Here is a 19157-nt window from a genome sequence, read left to right on the forward strand (position 1 = left end):
GTTCTACAGGAATAAATCAAAGATTTAGTTCTACAGGAATAAATAGATCCCTTAACCTAAACAGATCCCTTAACCAAGTAAAGAAAAAAGTTGTATCATGTTTTCCACATTCAGTCAACTATATCTCTGTCCAAAGCTAAGCAAAGACGATTCAGCTATAAAATAACAGCACAAATTAATCTAGATGTCAATTAGAGAACTTTAAGTTTAGCTTGTTATTGTGGATAATCAATACCTACCCTTGCATTTATTTTTCACATGAGAATATAAGCAAATCAGTTAAAACTAACAAACAAAAGCTATTCATTATGTGAAGACATGTTAAAGAAAACTGTTACCATCATTTTCAAAGTTCTCTTGATTCTAAACAAACAGACTTTTCAGTCCATCATATGACCTCATTGGCTAGGCATTTTTCAGTACTTACTCATACACTGGAATTGCACAGTAAAAGTCATGTGAATATCCTAGGAAGTCAGAAAAAATTTTCAGAATGTTCTTTATAGTTTCAAGTCCAACATATTCAAACATTTCAGGCTCAGAAAAAAATCTCTAACCTATATGAAGCAAATAGTAACCACATCTACTAAGTTTCCTGAGACTGATATAGTTATCTGTAGTTATTAAGTAAATGATCTTAGTTAATAATTATTATTTAAGTGTGGTAATATTCTACATGCTACTAATCAAAAACTCATGTTAAGCTAGAAAATGATTTCTAAATTTGTCAATTTAACAACAACAACAAGTGCACTGCTAACAGACATTAAAGGAAATGTATTTTTAAGGCTATCCAGATATATTAATGAATTAACTAATTACCATGTATATATAAGATGCTTATTATATATGAATGGAAAATAAATTCCTATTTCTGTCAAGAAACAATGGAAAGATACAAAAGGAACAAAAGCAGTTATCTATAGAGGATGGGACTGAAAAACAGGGATAGGAGTTAGACTTGTCCATGTTCATCTTTTCAAGCTGTTTTAATTTTTGAGCCATGTAAATATGAATCTATATTTAAATCAAAAAGTACTTATTTTATATAAGCATAAGTATTTCTTGAAATCAACAAATATAAATACACTCACACATATGTGCATATGGTTTAAAGAACAGAACAATAAAACTTTTAAAAGAGAAAGAATTAAAGGAACGTTTTTCAAAACACTGGAAGCCATGTTTCTGGGTCACAGTTCTGACTAAATAAAATTTCACAATAATGGCTCTTTGATGCTTACAAAAAAAAAGAAGAAGAAGAAAAGGCCAAAACAATCTGGAGGGTCAGAGTAAGAAAGGCTTAACAGAAATTATTTTATTTATGCACTAAGTAATTCCACAATATACTGACAGTTACAAATCATTTTGATAAAAATATCAAAGCTTACAGAAAAAGAAAAGCTTTTCCTCAAGTTGCCTCCACAATCTCCAAATCCACCTACTTAAATGGATTTGTACATTTTATAAAATTAGATTAAAACCAAATGGCAATGCTTTTTTAAAAAAAATCTACATTGTTGCCTAGTACACAAATAACTTTATGAAATGCATTCCAATCTATAACTTCCCTCTACTTCAACCTACCCTACCCAAATCTGTTTCAGGAAAATACACATCACATGGGTATGGTTTCAGGAACACCCTCTCACACCAAGGGCATTTCTCAGTCTTCTCTAAAGCACACCAGGTACCTAGAATACCTCGCTAACAACCTAAAGTAATGTTCAATATTCTTATGCTACCATCAGCAACCCATAACTAAACATACGTATGTAGGTTCCTAGAAAACATAAACCAAATCTCTGCAAGTTCTCTATATAAACTAATTACAAAATGATTTCAAAGATTAGAAACAAACTATGAGTGGTTACCAGATGCTGACAGGGGGAGGGGGTGGTGGTAAGGAGTTGTCTAGTAAGCAGAGTTTTAGATGGGGATGATGAAAAGTACTAGAAGTGATAACTTCTGATGATAACCCCACAACAATGTGAATATACTGAATGTCAAAAACATGCCACAAAATGTTTAAAGTCATAAATTTTATTCTATATATATTTTACCACAATAAAAATAAATAAGCAAACAAAAGAAATATTACGAACACCACCATAAGTATCCCACAGTTTACTGTTCACCTGAAAAGCACCTTCATAATTTTCTACTACTAAGTTGATCTGAGAATACCTAACACAACTGTTATTTTTTGAAAGCTTAGTAATATTAGAATAGTGTCTCAATTATTATTTAATCCTTTTCAAACAATTCTTTATTAACAAGAGCTATGGCAAGAGACTGCATTTATATAAACAAATAAATGCTTAGAAATTAACTTAATGATTTAAAGGAACTAGAGAACAATAAATGTAAAGGGAGAAAAATAAGTGGAAGGGAAAAAGGAAGAAAAGAGAAAAAAGAAAAAACATTATTTAAAAGGACAAAAAGAACTATACCTCATTATTTAGATCATCAAAGTTGAAAATCCTTCCTAATTCATAAACTTAGCATAACATCAATTAAAACTCCCAAAAGATAACTGAAATATTAAGGAACATACTGATAAGAAGTATACAGTCTAAAATAAATTTGAAAAAAAAATAATCATGTACTGATCTAAATAAATAGGTACTATCAATACAACCTATTGATTCTAGATAAAAACAGACAAATGGAGGGGGAAACGGTGCCTGGGAGGAAAAGTCAGTTAAGTGTCTGACTTGTGGTTTCAGCTCAGGTCTGACCTCAAGAGTAGTGAGATCAAGCCCCACATCAGGATCCACACTAAATATAGAGTTGGCTTTGGTTTTCTCTCTTCCTCTTCCTGTTGCCCCTCACCCCCTTTCCCTCTCTCTTTCGCTGTCAAATAAATAGATAAATCTTTAAAAAATGGGAAAGTTTTTTAAAGTTTAAAGGTCATTTTAAATATATGAGGCCAATACTGGATGGACCTTGAGGGCATTATGCTAAGTGAAATAAGTCATATAGATAAAGACAAATATTGTACGATTTCACACACATGTGGCATCTAATAAAACTGAACTCACAGAATAGTGGGGTTGATGGTTGCCAGAGGTGGGGGGGTGGGGTGAGGTGAAGAGGGTGAAGGGGGTCAAAAGCTAAAAACTTCCAGCTTTAAGTAAGTTCTGGGAATGTAATGTACACCATGGTCAGTATACTTACAATACGTTATTATAACTTTAATGTTGCTAAGAGAGTAGATTTTAATTCTCATCGTAAGAAAAAATAAGGAAAAAAATAACAAATGTTGCTAGTAAAATAACTGTTAACATGAAGAAAAACAAACTGAACTCTTCATCTTCACTGTACATTATGCAGAATTTCAGATGATTATAAATTTTTCAACTGAAAAATATGGAATATTTCTAGAAATGAAAGGGAGTTTATCTTTGCAATTCAAGCAACAAATCAAATTATTATAAAAAGTATCTATAAAATGAATACCAAATTTAACTTTACCAATGTAAAGATGAAAAGAAAACTGACAGAGTGAAGAGAGGAGGGACACTGTAACTGGAATGCTAGATGAACGTTTTATTTCCAAAATATAGTAGGACGGAATTCGGTTGATACCTAATCCTTTTTTTTTTGATACCTAATCCTTAATAGCCAAATTGTCACAAAATTGAACTTCAATCAAAAAGAGGTTAAGTTGCACCCATTTAACCATGTGCCAGATACTACTGTGAACACTTTATATATGTTAATTAATCTCACACTGATAATAAGCCCCTGTGAGGAAGACACTATTTTTATTCCTACATAGCAAATGAGGAAGATAAGATACCCAGTGCGACACAGCAAAGTGGTCAGAGCTAAGATGTGAACCCAGGCAGTCTCACTCCGGAGTCCCATGCTCTCGACTACTAAACTATCTAAACTAAACTAAACTCAACTACCACTAAACTGCACAACAAAAATTCATGGACCTTTTCATTCTACAAATCTAAGTCTATCACATAGACATAAACTACTATAACACACAACAAAATACAAGTAAGAATGATTTTGATACAGTGCTTTGAGGATTCACATGACCATAATATGATTTGCTGTAAAGGGGATAAAGCAAGCTTTGTGGAAGAAATGATATGTATATTGGGCCTGGAAAGATATGAGAAAACAGAGACAGAAAATGGGAGAATAAAATACTTCACACTAAAGGAATACAATGACCAAAAGCATAAACTAAGGTAGAAAAGCACTGGCAACTGAAAGGCTTTTGTTGAAAAAAATGGTACTTAGAGGAAAAATAAATGAAAAATAAATGAGTCAGATGCCTAGAGGGAGGACAGACAACTCACTGCAGAAGGCAGGGTAGTAATATGGTCAGAGCTGTTATAGGGCAACTGGATATAAGAAGTGGATAGGAAAGAAATGGAAAGAAACGCCAGGAGGTTAATTCAATAGTCTAGCCATGGTAAGGAATGTCTCAAGTAAAGTGGGACCAACAGAAATAGAGAAAAAGGAAAAGATATACAGCACACAGTAGCTACTCAAATCCCAATTAAATTAAGGAACTAACAAGGTCAGAAAGAGAAAGACTCAGTACACTAAAATGTAAAAACAACAAAGGGGATAGATGAGGCCACATTTGGAGGCCACATTTTGGGGAACCTAAAAAGGGCTGCATGTTACAAGAAGGGCTTGACTGAAGGGGCAGAAAGACACTGAACACAAACGACCCTTGCCTGGTTTGGCCAGGTTCAAGAAGTTAACTGAGAAGACTTTATTATATCAACAGTCTGCGAGATATTTTGGAGGCAGACTGACAGAATTTAGCAACAGTATTAATGTGGAGGTGACTCTGAGGTTTTAAGTGCAAATTAAATAATCTTGTCATTAACAGAGATAGGGAACAAAAGAGGGAAAGCAGGTTTAAAGCAAAAAGAGACATGACTTCAGGTTTCTACATGGTGAGATCAAAGCTTATATAGTATGATACCCAGAAATAATGATGTGTCCCCAAGACTAGTGCTACAGTGAGAAAAATCAGAGCTGAAAAATACAGATGTCACCCATATAAAGATATGCATAAGTTGTAAGATTAAAAAAAAAAAAAAAGAATGTACTAGAAAAGAAAAAAGGATTAGGGGAAAAAAGAAAGGATCAAAGGAAGTTTAAGGAACTTCCTATATTTAGGAGGAAGGAGAGCCAAAGAAAGCATCATCAGAGGGTTAAGATTAGCACCACAAGAATCAAGTATGGGGCGCCTGGCTGACACAGCTGGTGAAGCATGCAACTCTTGATCCCGGGGTTAGAAGTTCAAGCCCCATATTGGATGTAGAAGTTGCTTAAAAAAAAAATCTTAAAAAAAAAAAAAAAAAAAAAAAGAATCAAGTGTAACACAGCAGTGTTCTCTAACATTTTTCACAGGAAGTACACAAATTAGACAATATTTTTATGGCACAAAGGGGTAAATAAGGCTGCTAAAATCTGATGTTATTAGCCCAGGAATTAAGGAAATTATTAATCTGTGTGCCAGTTAATCAACTTGCTGTATTGAAAGCTCTGTATGAACAAAAAGATTTACGCCAAAAAGTTTAAGATTATATTGTCCTGAACTGTCTTTCTATAGTCACTGGTTAGGTAGAATACTGCAGAAATGACAATGAAGAACTGAAAAATAACCATGAAACTTGAGAAATCATTTAACTGAGAAATCACTAATGGTTTTAAAAGTCAGTGGAAAAAGCTAGACTTTGGGAAGCAACTCTGGACAAAGGTTTAATTAAAATATCAACATGGTTACCAGTCATGTTACCCTGATTGGTTACAGAGAGTAATTTAAATGGAATGATTCCTCAAATCTTGCTAGCAAAGAAGTCCCTTTTTAAACTAAATTGTAATTGTAATATACTTTACCTTCTAACTCTCATTTTATTCATGTTAATAAAGAGAATCAATAAAGCTCCTCTGAAACTTTGCAACACTTACCCAGTTCGAGATTGACCGACTTTATCACAAATATCCAAAATGAGGCCCCAATCCTCAGCAGTATTCATCTCACTGGTTGCTTTCTCTGTGTATTATGAAAAGAAATTGCAGAAACATTATTTTTGAAAATCTTCAAGAGGTAAATAATCACATTTAAATGACTAAATTGTGATAAGAAATCAGAATAGTTGCCAGCAGCCTGTTTAATGAGATGGTCAAGAACATCTTCAAAAGGGGTTATGGGCACATTTACCACCTATTAAAATAATTTTCCCCATACACATTTCAGATGCTTATTATTTAATATTAAGAAATAGCCCTGGAATTTAAGGGAAAAAAACAAAAAACAAAAAACAAAAACAAAAATGAAAAAAAAACAGATGAACATATAAGGGAAGGGAAAGTTAAAAAAAAAAAAAGATGAAAACAGACAGAGGCAAATTATACGAGACGTAACTATAGGAAAGAAACTGAGAGCTGCTGGTGATGAGGTGGGGGGATGGGGTCAGTGGGTGATGGTCATTTAAGGAGGGCACTTGATGTAATGAGCACTGGTGTTATATGCAACTGATGAGCCACAAAATTCTACCCCTGAAACTAATAATATATTATATGTTAACTAAGTTGGATTAAAATAAAAAATTTTTAAAAATTAAAAATTAAAAAACCTTTAGAAAGGGAAAAAAGAAATATGCCACTGATGAGACACCTGGGTGGCTCAGCTGGTTAATCATCTGACTCTTGATTTCGGCTCAGGTCTTGATTCAGGGCCCTAACACTGAGCCCCATGCCTAATTCCCCACTCAGTGCGGAGTCTGCTTGTCCCTCTCCCTCTGCTCCTCCCCCCGCACTCCCCTCAAATAAATAAACAAATAAATAAAATCTTAAAAAAGAGAAATAGGCCACTAATACTTATTTATAAAAAAAAAACAAAAACAAGAAACTACATACAGGTCTATTCCCTTCCCCACGAAGAAAGACTAAAATAAGAAATACTTCCACTATCAAGTAATTCTTAACTTTACCTGCCAATGAAGAAACATGACAAGGCACAAATCTCTACCAAAATGTTTCCAGTAATTAACTAATTATATGATTTTGTTGATTTTCATGTGTGACATGGGAAAGGAGGAAAATGAAAAGAAACTAAGCTTTAACTGAGTATTTTCCATTAAATAAAAACTTAACAGGGGCACCTGGGTGGCTCAGTGGGTTAAAGCCTCTGCCTTTGGCTCAGGTCATGAACCCAGAGTCCTGGGATCCAGCCCCACATCGGGAATCTCTGCTCAGCGGGGAGCCTGCTTCCCCTTCTCTCTCTGCCTGCCTGTGATCTCTGACTGTCAAATAAACGGATAAAATCTGAAAACAAAAACAAAAAACTTAACAAATTAAAAACATTAACAGAGGTATCACAGATGGAGGCCAGCCATTTCATTAAGCTCTCTCCCTTTTTTATTTAAAAAAATTAAGTTTTTTTAGAGCAAAGAGACAAGGATAAAGAAAACATGAGGAGCAATAACAGCAATACTATCTCAAAAACTATGTAACAATAACAGATATACAGTACCTACTAAGAAGACCCAAAAAAGGTGCATGATATACTGGTAGTAACAAGAAAGGTTAAGAACCAACCTGTTTTACACCACTGAATTCTCGGAAAAGTCAAGAACTGGTAGCAGAAAGAAATGCCTGCTGCTGACAGTGGAGAAGAAAGAGGACTTAGAACGGATTAACATTGTTGGGAGTGTGTAGGTAAGTACCTAATTTGCTTTCCTTACTCAAGAGCTCTGGCAACCATCTCTCCCCAACCCACCTGAGCAAATGAGTGAAGATTTGCTTTCTGGAGATAAAGCAAAGTTTTTTCTAGACAAGGAGACACAAAGCATAGTTGAGACATAAGCATCAAAAACAAGGAATTACTTCCAGTTTCCAGTATAGCATTTAAGGAACTTGGAAGTTACCACTCCATCCAACAAGGAAAAAGATGAATACCATGAAAACTAAACAACTCTCCTGAGATCCTTCTGAAGTAAGGTCCCAGGCCAAATGCTGTCCCCAAAATTAGAGACAAAGACAGATGGAATATCAATTTAACAGAGCAGAAATCCATAACCAGAAATATCACCAACACCCAGTACCACAGATCTAAGCTGGAACAGACAAACTGCTGGAGGCTAAGTGTGCACAATTCTGGAAGCTAAAATCCAAAAGGGCCCAGACATAGGGGATTTCCCACATTTCTGTAATTTTATTTTTATGAGCAGGATCTCAAGGTAATATCAGAGAAAACTTTCTGCTTTTCAGCAAGGGGAGGAGGACAATAACTATTATGAGATACACCAGAGCATTCTCTTCTTAACAAGGCAACTTGTTAAGCACCTAACCAACTAGGGTTTTACCAGAGATTAATCCACCTGGGGTAAAGGAAATGCCCAACTCCAGCCTGCTCCACCCTTCCATATAGAAGAAGGGGAATACCCAACTTCAGCTCATCTAGTCATCTTCTCCCACCTAAGAGAGGGGAAAAACTGAGAAGCATGTGAGAAATTCACACCCTACGGGCAGAGGCTCACTTTAAAAGACTGAGAGCAGGGCACCTGGGTGGCTCAGTGGGTTGACCCTCTGCCTTCAGCTCAGGTCAGGTCTCAGGGTCCTGGAAACCAGCCCCGCATCGAGCTCTCTGCTCGGCGGGAAGCCTGCTTCCCCCTCTCACTCTGCCTGCCTCTCTGCCTACTTGATCTCTCTCTCTATCAAACAAATAAATAAATAATCTTTTAAAAAATAAATAAATAAATAAAAGACTGAGACTTAATCACCAGACTATATATCACTTCCTACCTAACGCCTTACTATTATGCCATTAAAGGATGGTGGATTTTGGTTGTTGTTGTTGTTTTTGAAGGATGGTGTTTCTTTTATCAGTACATCATGTCTAGCTTTCAGCAAGCCACATTATAAGGCAAAAAAACACAATATGAAGAGTAAGCATCAGAACCAGATACACACATGACAGAAATGCTGGAGTTATCAGACAAGAGTTTTAGAAGCTATAACTAATAACGCCAAGAGCTCTAATGGAAATAGGAGACAGCATGCAAGAACAGATAAAGAAAGTGAGCGCAGAAATGGAAATTCTAAAAAAGAATCATAAGAATAAGAATCATAAAGAAATACTAGAGATCGGGACGCCTGGGTGGCTCAGTTGGTTGGATGACCGCCTTCAGCTCAGGTCATGATCCTGGAGTCCCAGAATCGAGTCCCGCATCGGGCTCCCAGCACCATGGGGAGTCTGGTTCTCCCTCTGACCTTCTCGCTTATGCTCTCTCTCACTGTCTCTCTCTCAAATAAATAAATAAAATCTTTAAAAAAAAAAGAAAGAAATACTAGAGATAAAAAATGAACACCTGTGACGCACTCAGCAGCAGACAGAACACAGCTAAAGACTCTCCAGACTTGCACATGTATCAGTAGGAACTTCCAAAACTGAAAAGCGAAGGAAAAAAAAATGACCAGAAGGAAAACAAAAACAAAAACAAAAACAAAAACCCAGCAACAGATTACCCAAGAACTGTGGGAAATTACAAAAAGTAATGGACAGAAGAAACAGAATACTTGCTTGAAGCAAAAACAACTCAACATTGCCCCAAATTGGTGGGAAACATCAAACCACAGGTCCAGTGAACTCCAAGAATACCAAGCACAACAAGTACCAAAAAAAAAAAAAAAAACCAAACCCAGGGATACCATTTTTAAAACGGAAAAAAACAAATGAAAAAAAAAAAAAAGGGGGGGGGGGGAAGCCAGCAAAAGAAGAACCACCTTACCTATACCAGAACAAACATAAAAATTACATCTGACATCTCAGAATGCATGCAACCAAGGAGGAAATGGAGTGAAATAGTGTTGAGCGAAAATAACCACCAACCTATTACGTACCCTGTGAAATTACTCTTCAAAGGAAAGAAGAAATAAAGACTTTCTCAAACAAAAAACCATTAAGGAAATTTGTTGCCAACAAACGGACCTTGCAAAAAAAAAAAAAAATGTTAAAAAAAAAAGTCCTTCAGAGAGAAGAAAATGATATAGGAGGTGTGAGTTTCCACGTAAGCGAAATAAATAACAGCAAGGATCTCAGGAACAGGAGAGAAGAACTAGGAATATTTTGTTATTCATTTCACTTGCCTGCACTACCAATGAAATTGTATAGTTATTTGAAAGTGGATTTGGACTACTTCTAAATGTACATTGCAGACTCTAGGGCAACCACTAAAAATAACAAAAACAGGAATATAATTAATATGCTACAAAAGAAAAAAGACTGAATCGTATGAAATGCTCCATTAAAAGCACGAAAGAAAAAAAGAGTGGAAGAAAAAATAGGAATAAAGAACAAGGGCTACAACTAGAAAACTGTAACAGATATGGTAGATATTAATCCAACAATATCAATAATCAGTTTAAACATCAGTGGTCTAAATACAAATATTGCTGGAGTGATCAAAACACAAAATGCAATTCTATGTTGTCTAGAGGAAACCCACTTTAAATATAAAGACATACATTAAAAGTAAAGAGATGGAGAAAGATAACAATGCCAACACCAATTAAAAGAAAGTGGGAATAGCTATATTAATTTCAGACAGAGCAGATTTTGGAGCAAGGCAAGTTTTCAGGAATAGAGGCATTACATAAAGTAAAGGGGTTAATTCTACAAAAACATGTAACTATCCTTAATATGTACATGCCTAACTACAGAATGTCAAAATAAGTGTCAGAAAGTAACAGAACTGCAAAGATAGGGGCACCTGGGTGGCTCAGGTTATGATCCTGGGGTCCTGGGATCAAGCCCTGTGTCGGGTTCCTCTCTTCATGAGAAGCCTGCTTCTCTCTCTCCCTCTGCCCGCCACTCTGCCTGCTTGTGCCTGCATGTGTGCACGCGCCCTCCCCCTCTCTGTCAAATAGATAAATACATAGATAGACAGACAGACAAAATCTTTGGGAGAAAGAGGAAGGGAGGGAGGGAGGCAGGAAGGGAGGGATGAAGGGAAAGACAAATCCAGAAAGCAGAAAATCACTAAGGACATAGATGAACTCAACACCATCACTCAACTGGATATAATTGGCATCTATAGACTATTTTATCCAACAACAGCAGAAGACACATTCTTCTCAAGCTCACATGAAATACCAAAATACATCACACAGCCATAAAACACACCACAGCAAATGCAAAAGACTAGAAATCTTACAATGTCTGCTTATAGACCACAATGGAATTAAACAAAAAATTAATAATAATAATTAATAAACAAAAAATTAATAAGCGCCTGGGTGGCTCAGTGGGTTAAAGCCTCTGCCTTCAGCTCAGGTCGTGATCCCAGGGTTCTGGGATGGAGCCCTGCATCGGGCTCTCTGCTCCGTGGGGAGCCTGCTTCCTCCTCTCTCTCTGCCTGCCTCTGTGCCTACTTGTGATCTCTGTCTGTCAAATAAACAAAATCTTAAAAAAAAAAATCAATAACAAAAAAAAAATTGGAAAATCACAAAATACATGGAGATTAAAAAACACTTCTAAATAATATATGGGTCAAGAAAGTGCGCTCAAGAGAAATTTTTTAATATTTTGAACTAAACAAAAATGAAAGTACAACATATAAAAATTTGTAGGACAGGGGCCCCGGGGTGGCTCAGGTGGTTAAGTATCTGACTCATGATATCCGTTCAGAGCTCAAACTCAGGGTTGTGAGTTCAAGCCCTGTGCTGGGCTCCACACTGGGCATGGAGCTAACTTAAAAAAAAAAAAAAAGAAAGAAAGAAAGAAAGAAAAATTGTAGGATATAGTTGAAATCAGTGCTTACTGGGAATTCATGACTTTGAATGCATACATTAGAAAAGAAAATCTAAAATCACTAACATAGGGGCACCTGGTGGCTCGGTTGGTTGGGCATCTGGCTTTGGCTCGGGTCATGATCCCAGGGTCCTGGGATAGAGACACGCATCAGTCTCCCTGCTCCATAAGGAGCCTGTTTCTCCCTCTCCCTTTTACTCTGTGCTCTCTCTCCCTCTCTTGCTCTCTTTCAAACAAACAGACAAATAAATAAATAAAATCTTTTAAAAAATAAAAAATAAAATGAAAATAAAATCGCTAACATAAGCTTCTACTTTAGGAAACCAGGAGAATGAATCAAATCCAAAGTAAGCAGATGAAAAGAAGTACAGCAGAAATCAGTGAAATTGCAAACAGAAAAGAGAGAAAAATCAATACAACCAAAAGTTGGCTCTTTGAAAATATCAATAAAATTGACAGATGGTTGAAAAGAAAAAAAAAAAGGAAGGAAGATACAAACTACTAATATCAGAAATGAAAGAGAGAAAATCACTACGGATCTCATGGCCATTAAAAGGATATTATATGAACATTAAAATGGCTCAGTGATATTGATGGGATCATGGAAACCTCCAATTTACAGCCAATCAATATGAAGCACAGGACATATCCTGGACTTTGACTAGCATCCGAAGTGGAGAGTAAGGGCAGTCTTATGGGACTGAGCCCTAAACCTGTGGGATCTGACACTTTCTAGTTAGACAGATAGTATCAGAATTGAGTTAAATTTGTGGGACACTGGTCACTATCCGCTAAGAATTAGAGAACTGCTCAATGGTCCTGGGAAAACACACATTAGAATTTGAACTCTATGCCCACAAATGTGATAACCTAGACTAAATGGATCAATTCCTTGAAAGACGCATCTGTCAAAATACACACAAAGATAGACAATCTGAAGAGGCCTATATCTATTAAAGAAATTGAACCAATAATTAATAATCTTCCAGGGGCGCCTGGGTGGGTCAGTGGTTTAAAGCCTCTGCCTTCGGCTCAGGTCATTTTGTTTAGTTCAAAATATTTAAAAATTTCTCTTGAGCAAACTTTCTTGACCCATATATTATTTAGAAGTGTGTTTTTTAATCTCCATGTATTTTGTGATTTTCCAACTATTTTTTGTTATTGATTTTTTTTACACATTTATAATGACTTTTTTGCATTATTTATTTTCATTAAGCAAAAATTAAAAACTAAAATGTGGAGGAGCCTGGGTGGCTCAGTCTGTTAAGCATCTGCCTTCAGCTCAGGTCATGATCCCAGGAGGTCCTGGGATCGAGCCTCACATTGGGCTCCTTCATTGGTGGGGAGCCTGCTTCCTCCTCTCTCTCTTTGCTTGCCTCTCTGCCTGCTTGTGATCTCTGCCTGTCAAATAAATAAATAAGATCTTTAAAAATAATAATAATAATAATAATAATAATCTTCCAGAACAGACAGCATCAGGCACAAAGAGGTTAATGGTAATTTCTACCAAACATTTAAGAAATTATACCAATTATCTCCAATCTCATCTAGAAGACAGAAGCAGAAAATACTTCTGTTCTATGACAGCAGTATTACCCTAGTACCAAAACCAAAGACATTATTAGGAAAGAAAACTATAGATGAACACAGATGCAAAAATCCTTAACAAAATATTAGGCAAAACAAATCCAACAAGATAAAAAAAGAATTCTAAATCACAACCAAATGGGATTTACCTCAGGTAAGCAATGCTGGCTCTGTACTCAAAAATCAATAAATGGGGGCACCTGGGTGACTCGGTGGGTTCATCCTCTGCCTTCGGCTCAGGTCATGATCCCAGGGTTCTGGGATCGAGCCCCACATCGGGCTCTCTGCAACAGGGAGCCTGCTTCCCACTCTCTCTGCCTGCCTCTCTGCCTACTTGTGATCTCTCTCTGTCAAATAAATAAATAAAATAAAATTTTAAAAAAATCAATAAATGTAATCCATCTCATCAACAGCTAGAGAAGAAAAATCACATGATCTTATTAAAAAACTCAGAAAAAGCATCTGACAAAGCCCAACTCATGAAAAAAATTCTCAGTAAACTAGGGATAACAAGGAACTTCCTCAAGTTGATAAAGAACATCTACAAAATGTCTATAGCTAATATATTTAATGGTGAGAAACTAGTAGAAGTTTATCAGTAAGATCAGAAACAAGGCAAGGGTGTCTTCTCTCACACCTTTTCACCAGCACACTGGAAGTCCTAGCTAATGCAAAAGTATGAGATAAATACGTAAAAGGTGCAAAGATTAGGAAGGAAGAAACAAACTTGTTTTTCCTCACAGAGAGCATGTTCATCTACGTAAAAAATCCAAAAATATCAACAAGAAAAAACTGGAACTATAAAATGAGGGGTGCCTGGGTGGCTTAGTCGGTTAAGCCTCCAACTCTTGGTATTGGCTCAGGTCGTGATCTCAGGGGCTGGAAATGACCAGCCACTAACCTTGCTCAGCAGGGAGTCTGCTTCCCCTCTCTTTCTCCCTATGTTCCTCTCCCCCCACTCCTGCACTCTAAGTAAAATAAATAAATATTTTTAAAAAATGATTTTGGCAAAATTGTACAATACAAGGTTGACTGTAGAAAAGTCAGCAACTTTCCTATATATTAGTAACAAACAACTGTAATTTTAAATTAAAAATACAATACCACTTACATTAGCACTCAAATAAAATACTTAGGTATAAATCTACAGAATACATATAAAATCTATATGAGGAAAACTACAAAATCATGATGAAAGAAATCAAAGAATTAAATAAATGGAAAGATATTCCATGTTCATGGATGTCTACCGAAGCTTTATTCATAATCACCAAAACTTGGAAGCAAACATGGTATCCTTCAGTAGGTGAAGGGATAAACTAAGGAAATATTATTCAGTGCTTAAAAAAAAAAAAAAAAGAACTAACAAGCCATGAAAAGACATGAAAACTTGAAAACTTTAGAGGCATATTAAGCAAAAGAAGCCAATCTGAAACGCTAAATAATGCATGTTTCTAACTATATAACATTCTAGAAAAGTAAAAATAAATAAATTAATTAACTAATTAATTAATTCAGTGGTTGCAAGGGGTTGGAGGGAGGACAAGATGAACAGGTGGACCACAGGATTTGCCATGCAGTGAAACTACGCTGTTTACAATGGCATACACGTTGTTATACATTGTCAAAACCCTTAGAAGATACACCACCAAAAGTGAATGTTAATGTAAGCTATGGACTCTGGGTGGTGATGATGGGGATATCTGGGTTAATAGATAACAAATACACTACTCTGGTGCAGGATGCTGATATTGGGGAAGCTCCTGCGTATGTGGGGACAGGAGAGATACAAGAAATCTCTGTACCTTCTGCTTAATTTTTCTGCGCATCTAAAACTCTTCAAAAAATAAAGTCCATTTTTAAAAATAAAGGAATTAAGCAACTGTGTGAATGCTGATACCTGCTGTTCTGAAAAGAAGCAAATAATATATTATACATTAATAAAAATTAAAATTAAAAAAAATTAGTTAATTATTTTTAAAAAAAAAAGAGTTAACATAGAGGGCTGACTGGTATCCTTTATTTATTGATTGATTGATTGATTGATTGACTGGTATCCTTTAAAAGGGTTGTTTATGCATTGCCTGGTGTATGGGAACTTAGATTTAGGGAGTTCTCACCATTCTCAGAACTTAAAAACTGGCCCTCTATGTCTAAACTGATTGTACAGACAATATGGTTTATACTGAATATGCTTTCTTTGTGAGAGTCTGGAGTTCGGGTACTTGCCAAGCAGAGTATGCCTACAGGATCAGCTCTCAAGAAAAATCCCAAGCACTGAGTCTAATGAATGTCCCTGGATGACATGTTGCCACACCTCACTGCCGGGGGAATTAAGCATGTCTTATTTGGAAGACAATAAAGCATGTCTTCACTGGAAGAGGAGCCAAGGAAGCTTATGCCTGGTATTTCCAGACTTCACCCATCTGCCCTTTCACTTTGCTGATTGCACTTTGGGTCCTTTCACTGTAATAAATCATAGCTATAACTATAACTGAGTCCTGTGAGTCCTGGGGGATCCTAGAACTGGGAAAGCAGGGGAGTGTTCTTGAGGTCCCACCCACCCCCATTAAATACCTGCCCTCTCAGAAATTATTCTATTCTTAGGGTGCCTGGGTGGCTCAGTGGGTTAAGCCTCTGCCTTCAGCTCGGGTCATGATCTCGGGGTCCTGGGATCAAGCCCCACATTGGGCTCTCTGCTCAGCAGGGAATCTGCTTCCTCCTCTCTCTGCCTGCCTCTCTGCCTACTTGTGATCTCTCTGTCAAATAAATAAATAAAATCTTTAAAAAAAAAAAAAAAAGAAAAGAAATTATTCTATTCTACCCTTCACCTTCATTCATACCTTCACCCTCAGAGAGATTACAGGACTCTGGGGATTCCAGGTCAGCCCAAGAGGAAACACCTAAAGGTAAGATAAGATAGCAACATGGAGGGACAGAGAGAGTTCCACAGTAAATGGCAAACCACATCAACATGAAGTTCAGTCAATAAGGCCTAACCACAGGATCACAGCTTCCACAGTGCTTTTTATTTCTCTATTATTAACCATGGGCAGAAAACCAAGGATTACCAGCTGTCTGAGAAAATCTTCTTACACGGAAGATAGAGGAAAAGACAAACAAAACAGACAAATACAGAAAAAAAAAACAAAAAACAAAAAAAAAACCAAAAAACCCAGAATAGGGCAAGTTAGAGAAAACACGAACCTATGTAGGAGGGAAAAACTTCAAAAGAAATCATTATTTTCTTCTGAAACAAAAGCTATACAGAAGTAGAAGGTAACCTATCTTGACTGGAACACTGTAACTCAAAGAATAGATAGATTGAAAGACAGCATCACCATGATCCCCATGAACATTTTCATTTTTTTTAGCCTGAGACGGGTTGGGGGTAGGAGGCCTGATTCATACCAAGATTCTTACCTGTAAGGGTTGGTCTTGGATTAAGACAGTCAAATTCCTGCTCCCTACTTCCCTTCAAAGCCCTGTTGCCTGGTTTAACAGATAATAATACTCATTTCCCCACTGTGATCTACTACTGAGAGCTGGAGATTTGAAGCAGAAAATAGCAAGCAGCCAATTCTGTCCAAACTCTATGCAGGCTAATAATTCCTAATCCACAGCATAGCCCCAAGAGATAGAGCAACACCTACCAACTAGTCATTGCCATTAGAGGATTACATTAAGTATCTTATAAAGTGGCAATGGGTGATAACTAGTGAGTAGTGGGTACCTATGCCTAGTCATCATACCATCGTCTAATAGGATAGATAACAAAAGCAGGTTATGCACACAAATTCCTTGTGTAAGAATACAAATATCCAAGACATCTGAGATCTTGGAAAAGTGACTTACTTGCAGGAAATAATAAAATTTGGACAGATATTCAACAAAATGGAATAAATTCCTAATCTATGCCAGGCGCCATCTGAAGTAGCTGAGACTCTAAAAAAAGAAATGAAACCAGAAGATAGAGACCTAAATAGATGAAAGAAAAAGTATTATAGAAAAAAAAAATGGAAAGCCTGAAGCAAGCTGGAAAAAAATGGTAAAGACCTGGGGGGAGAGAAAAGAAGAATCAGGCAAGGCTTCTTGATATACTTAGAAACTAAGGAGAGAACAGGATTAACAATAAACTCTTTTGTTTCCATTTAAGTAGTAAATATATAGTAGAGTATAATAAAGAATAATATTATGAAAACAAGTATAACAAAGAAGCTAGGCTGGCTACAATAGAGACTACTTTGTCAAAGGTTGGAACCACTCAAAAACCTAAAATACAAGATGAAACGTTTGTATTAAATCAAGAAACAGCCAAGAGAATTTGCAGCAAGGAAACAGTCTAATCAGAACTGGACTTCCAGGAAAAAAAAAAAAAGACTGGGCACCTGGGTGGCTCAGTGGGTTAAAGCCTCTGCCTTCGGCCCAGGTCATGATCCCAGGGTCCTGGGATCGAGCCCCGCGTCGGGCTCTCTGCTCAGCAGGGAGCCTGCTTCCCTTCCTCTCTCTCTACCTGCCTCTTTGCCTACTTGTGATCTCTGTCTGTCAAATAAATAAATAAAATCTTAAAAAAAAAAAAAAAGACTACTACCCATATGTGAAAATGGTTCGCATGAGGGAAAAGGAGACCTAATGAGAAACTAACACTACTCTTGAAACTAAACAGATAACTTACAAAGCAAATATTGAAATGCTGTTTAATTTCATTCAGGCTGCAGGGTATATACCAAAAGGATAACTGAGTCAAATTTACCTGTCATTGTTCAAGTTCCCATAACACACTATAAATCCCTTGAAAATAATAACAATATCTACTTTGGGCAATTCTTTCAAAATATTCAGGTTCTCAGCCTAAGGACTCAATAAATACTAAACTGACTCATGTAATTACAGTATGAATCCATAAAACTCACAGAAACACATACACCTTTAATAGTATCTACTTCAATGATTTTCCAATTTCACTTTTCAATGTAGAAAACCCTCTACAATGCAACTGTGATGCTACCTATTTGGAGTTGGTGCAGCTCACACGTTGAGGGCACAGAACTTCCTCAATGTTTCCCACTTCAGGCACAAGCAACAAGCTCTCGGGTTCCCAGGTCATATGCACTTTTGACCAACTGGTGACAAAATCAGGGGTTTCCATTATCCCCTCAGGTTCATTATTCACTATATCAACTCAAAGAACTCAGAAAAGCATTTTGATTACAATTTTATCACAAAAATTACAAATCTGAATCAGCCAATGAAGAGATGCATAGGTCCAAGCTTCTGTGCCCTCAGGATGCATCATCCTGACACATCAATGTGTCTCACCAACCAGGAGGCTCAACCAAGGTTTGGTGTCTAGAGTTTTTACTGGCATTTTATTATGAAGGTCTGGTCGGCTACCGCCTGGAACTCAATCTCCACGCCTCCTACCCCTCGCCAGAGGTCTGGTTAATATCATATGACTCAAAGTCCCAACCACCTAATCACAAGGATAAGTCCTTCTGGAGTGACCAGCTTCCATGCTGAGTCATCTCATTAGCATAAATGAAAACATTATACAAGGAGCCCTTCTTGAATAAGATGCTCCTATCATTCAAGAAATTCCAAAGATTTAGAGACTCCCTCTCAGGAAACAGGGACAAAGACCAGTCACACACTTTATTTTTCAATACTCTCCTTTGTAAGAACATTTTACCTTCAAAGAAATGCAATATGTAAACCAAATCCAAGTGGACTGCTCTAACTGAGGATTCTCAGAGCTCTACCTCTAAGACCC

General features: G+C 36.6%; 1 protein-coding gene across 1 annotated transcript in view; it reads right to left on the bottom strand.

The window, feature by feature from the left end:
* The window catches only part of LOC111155550 (signal transducing adaptor molecule), a 99075-nt gene that overhangs the window by 69141 nt on the left and 10777 nt on the right, over positions 1-19157 (bottom strand). Inside the window, exon 2 of the mRNA XM_022515765.1 lies at positions 5956-6040. Within this exon, the coding sequence (XP_022371473.1) occupies positions 5956-6040 (85 nt within the window). The remainder of the gene's footprint in view (positions 1-5955; positions 6041-19157) is intronic.

The sequence above is a fragment of the Enhydra lutris genome, unplaced genomic scaffold (assembly GCF_002288905.1).
Source record: "Enhydra lutris kenyoni isolate GAN:26980312 unplaced genomic scaffold, ASM228890v2 scaffoldscaffold42, whole genome shotgun sequence".
Taxonomy (NCBI): Eukaryota; Metazoa; Chordata; class Mammalia; order Carnivora; family Mustelidae; genus Enhydra; species Enhydra lutris.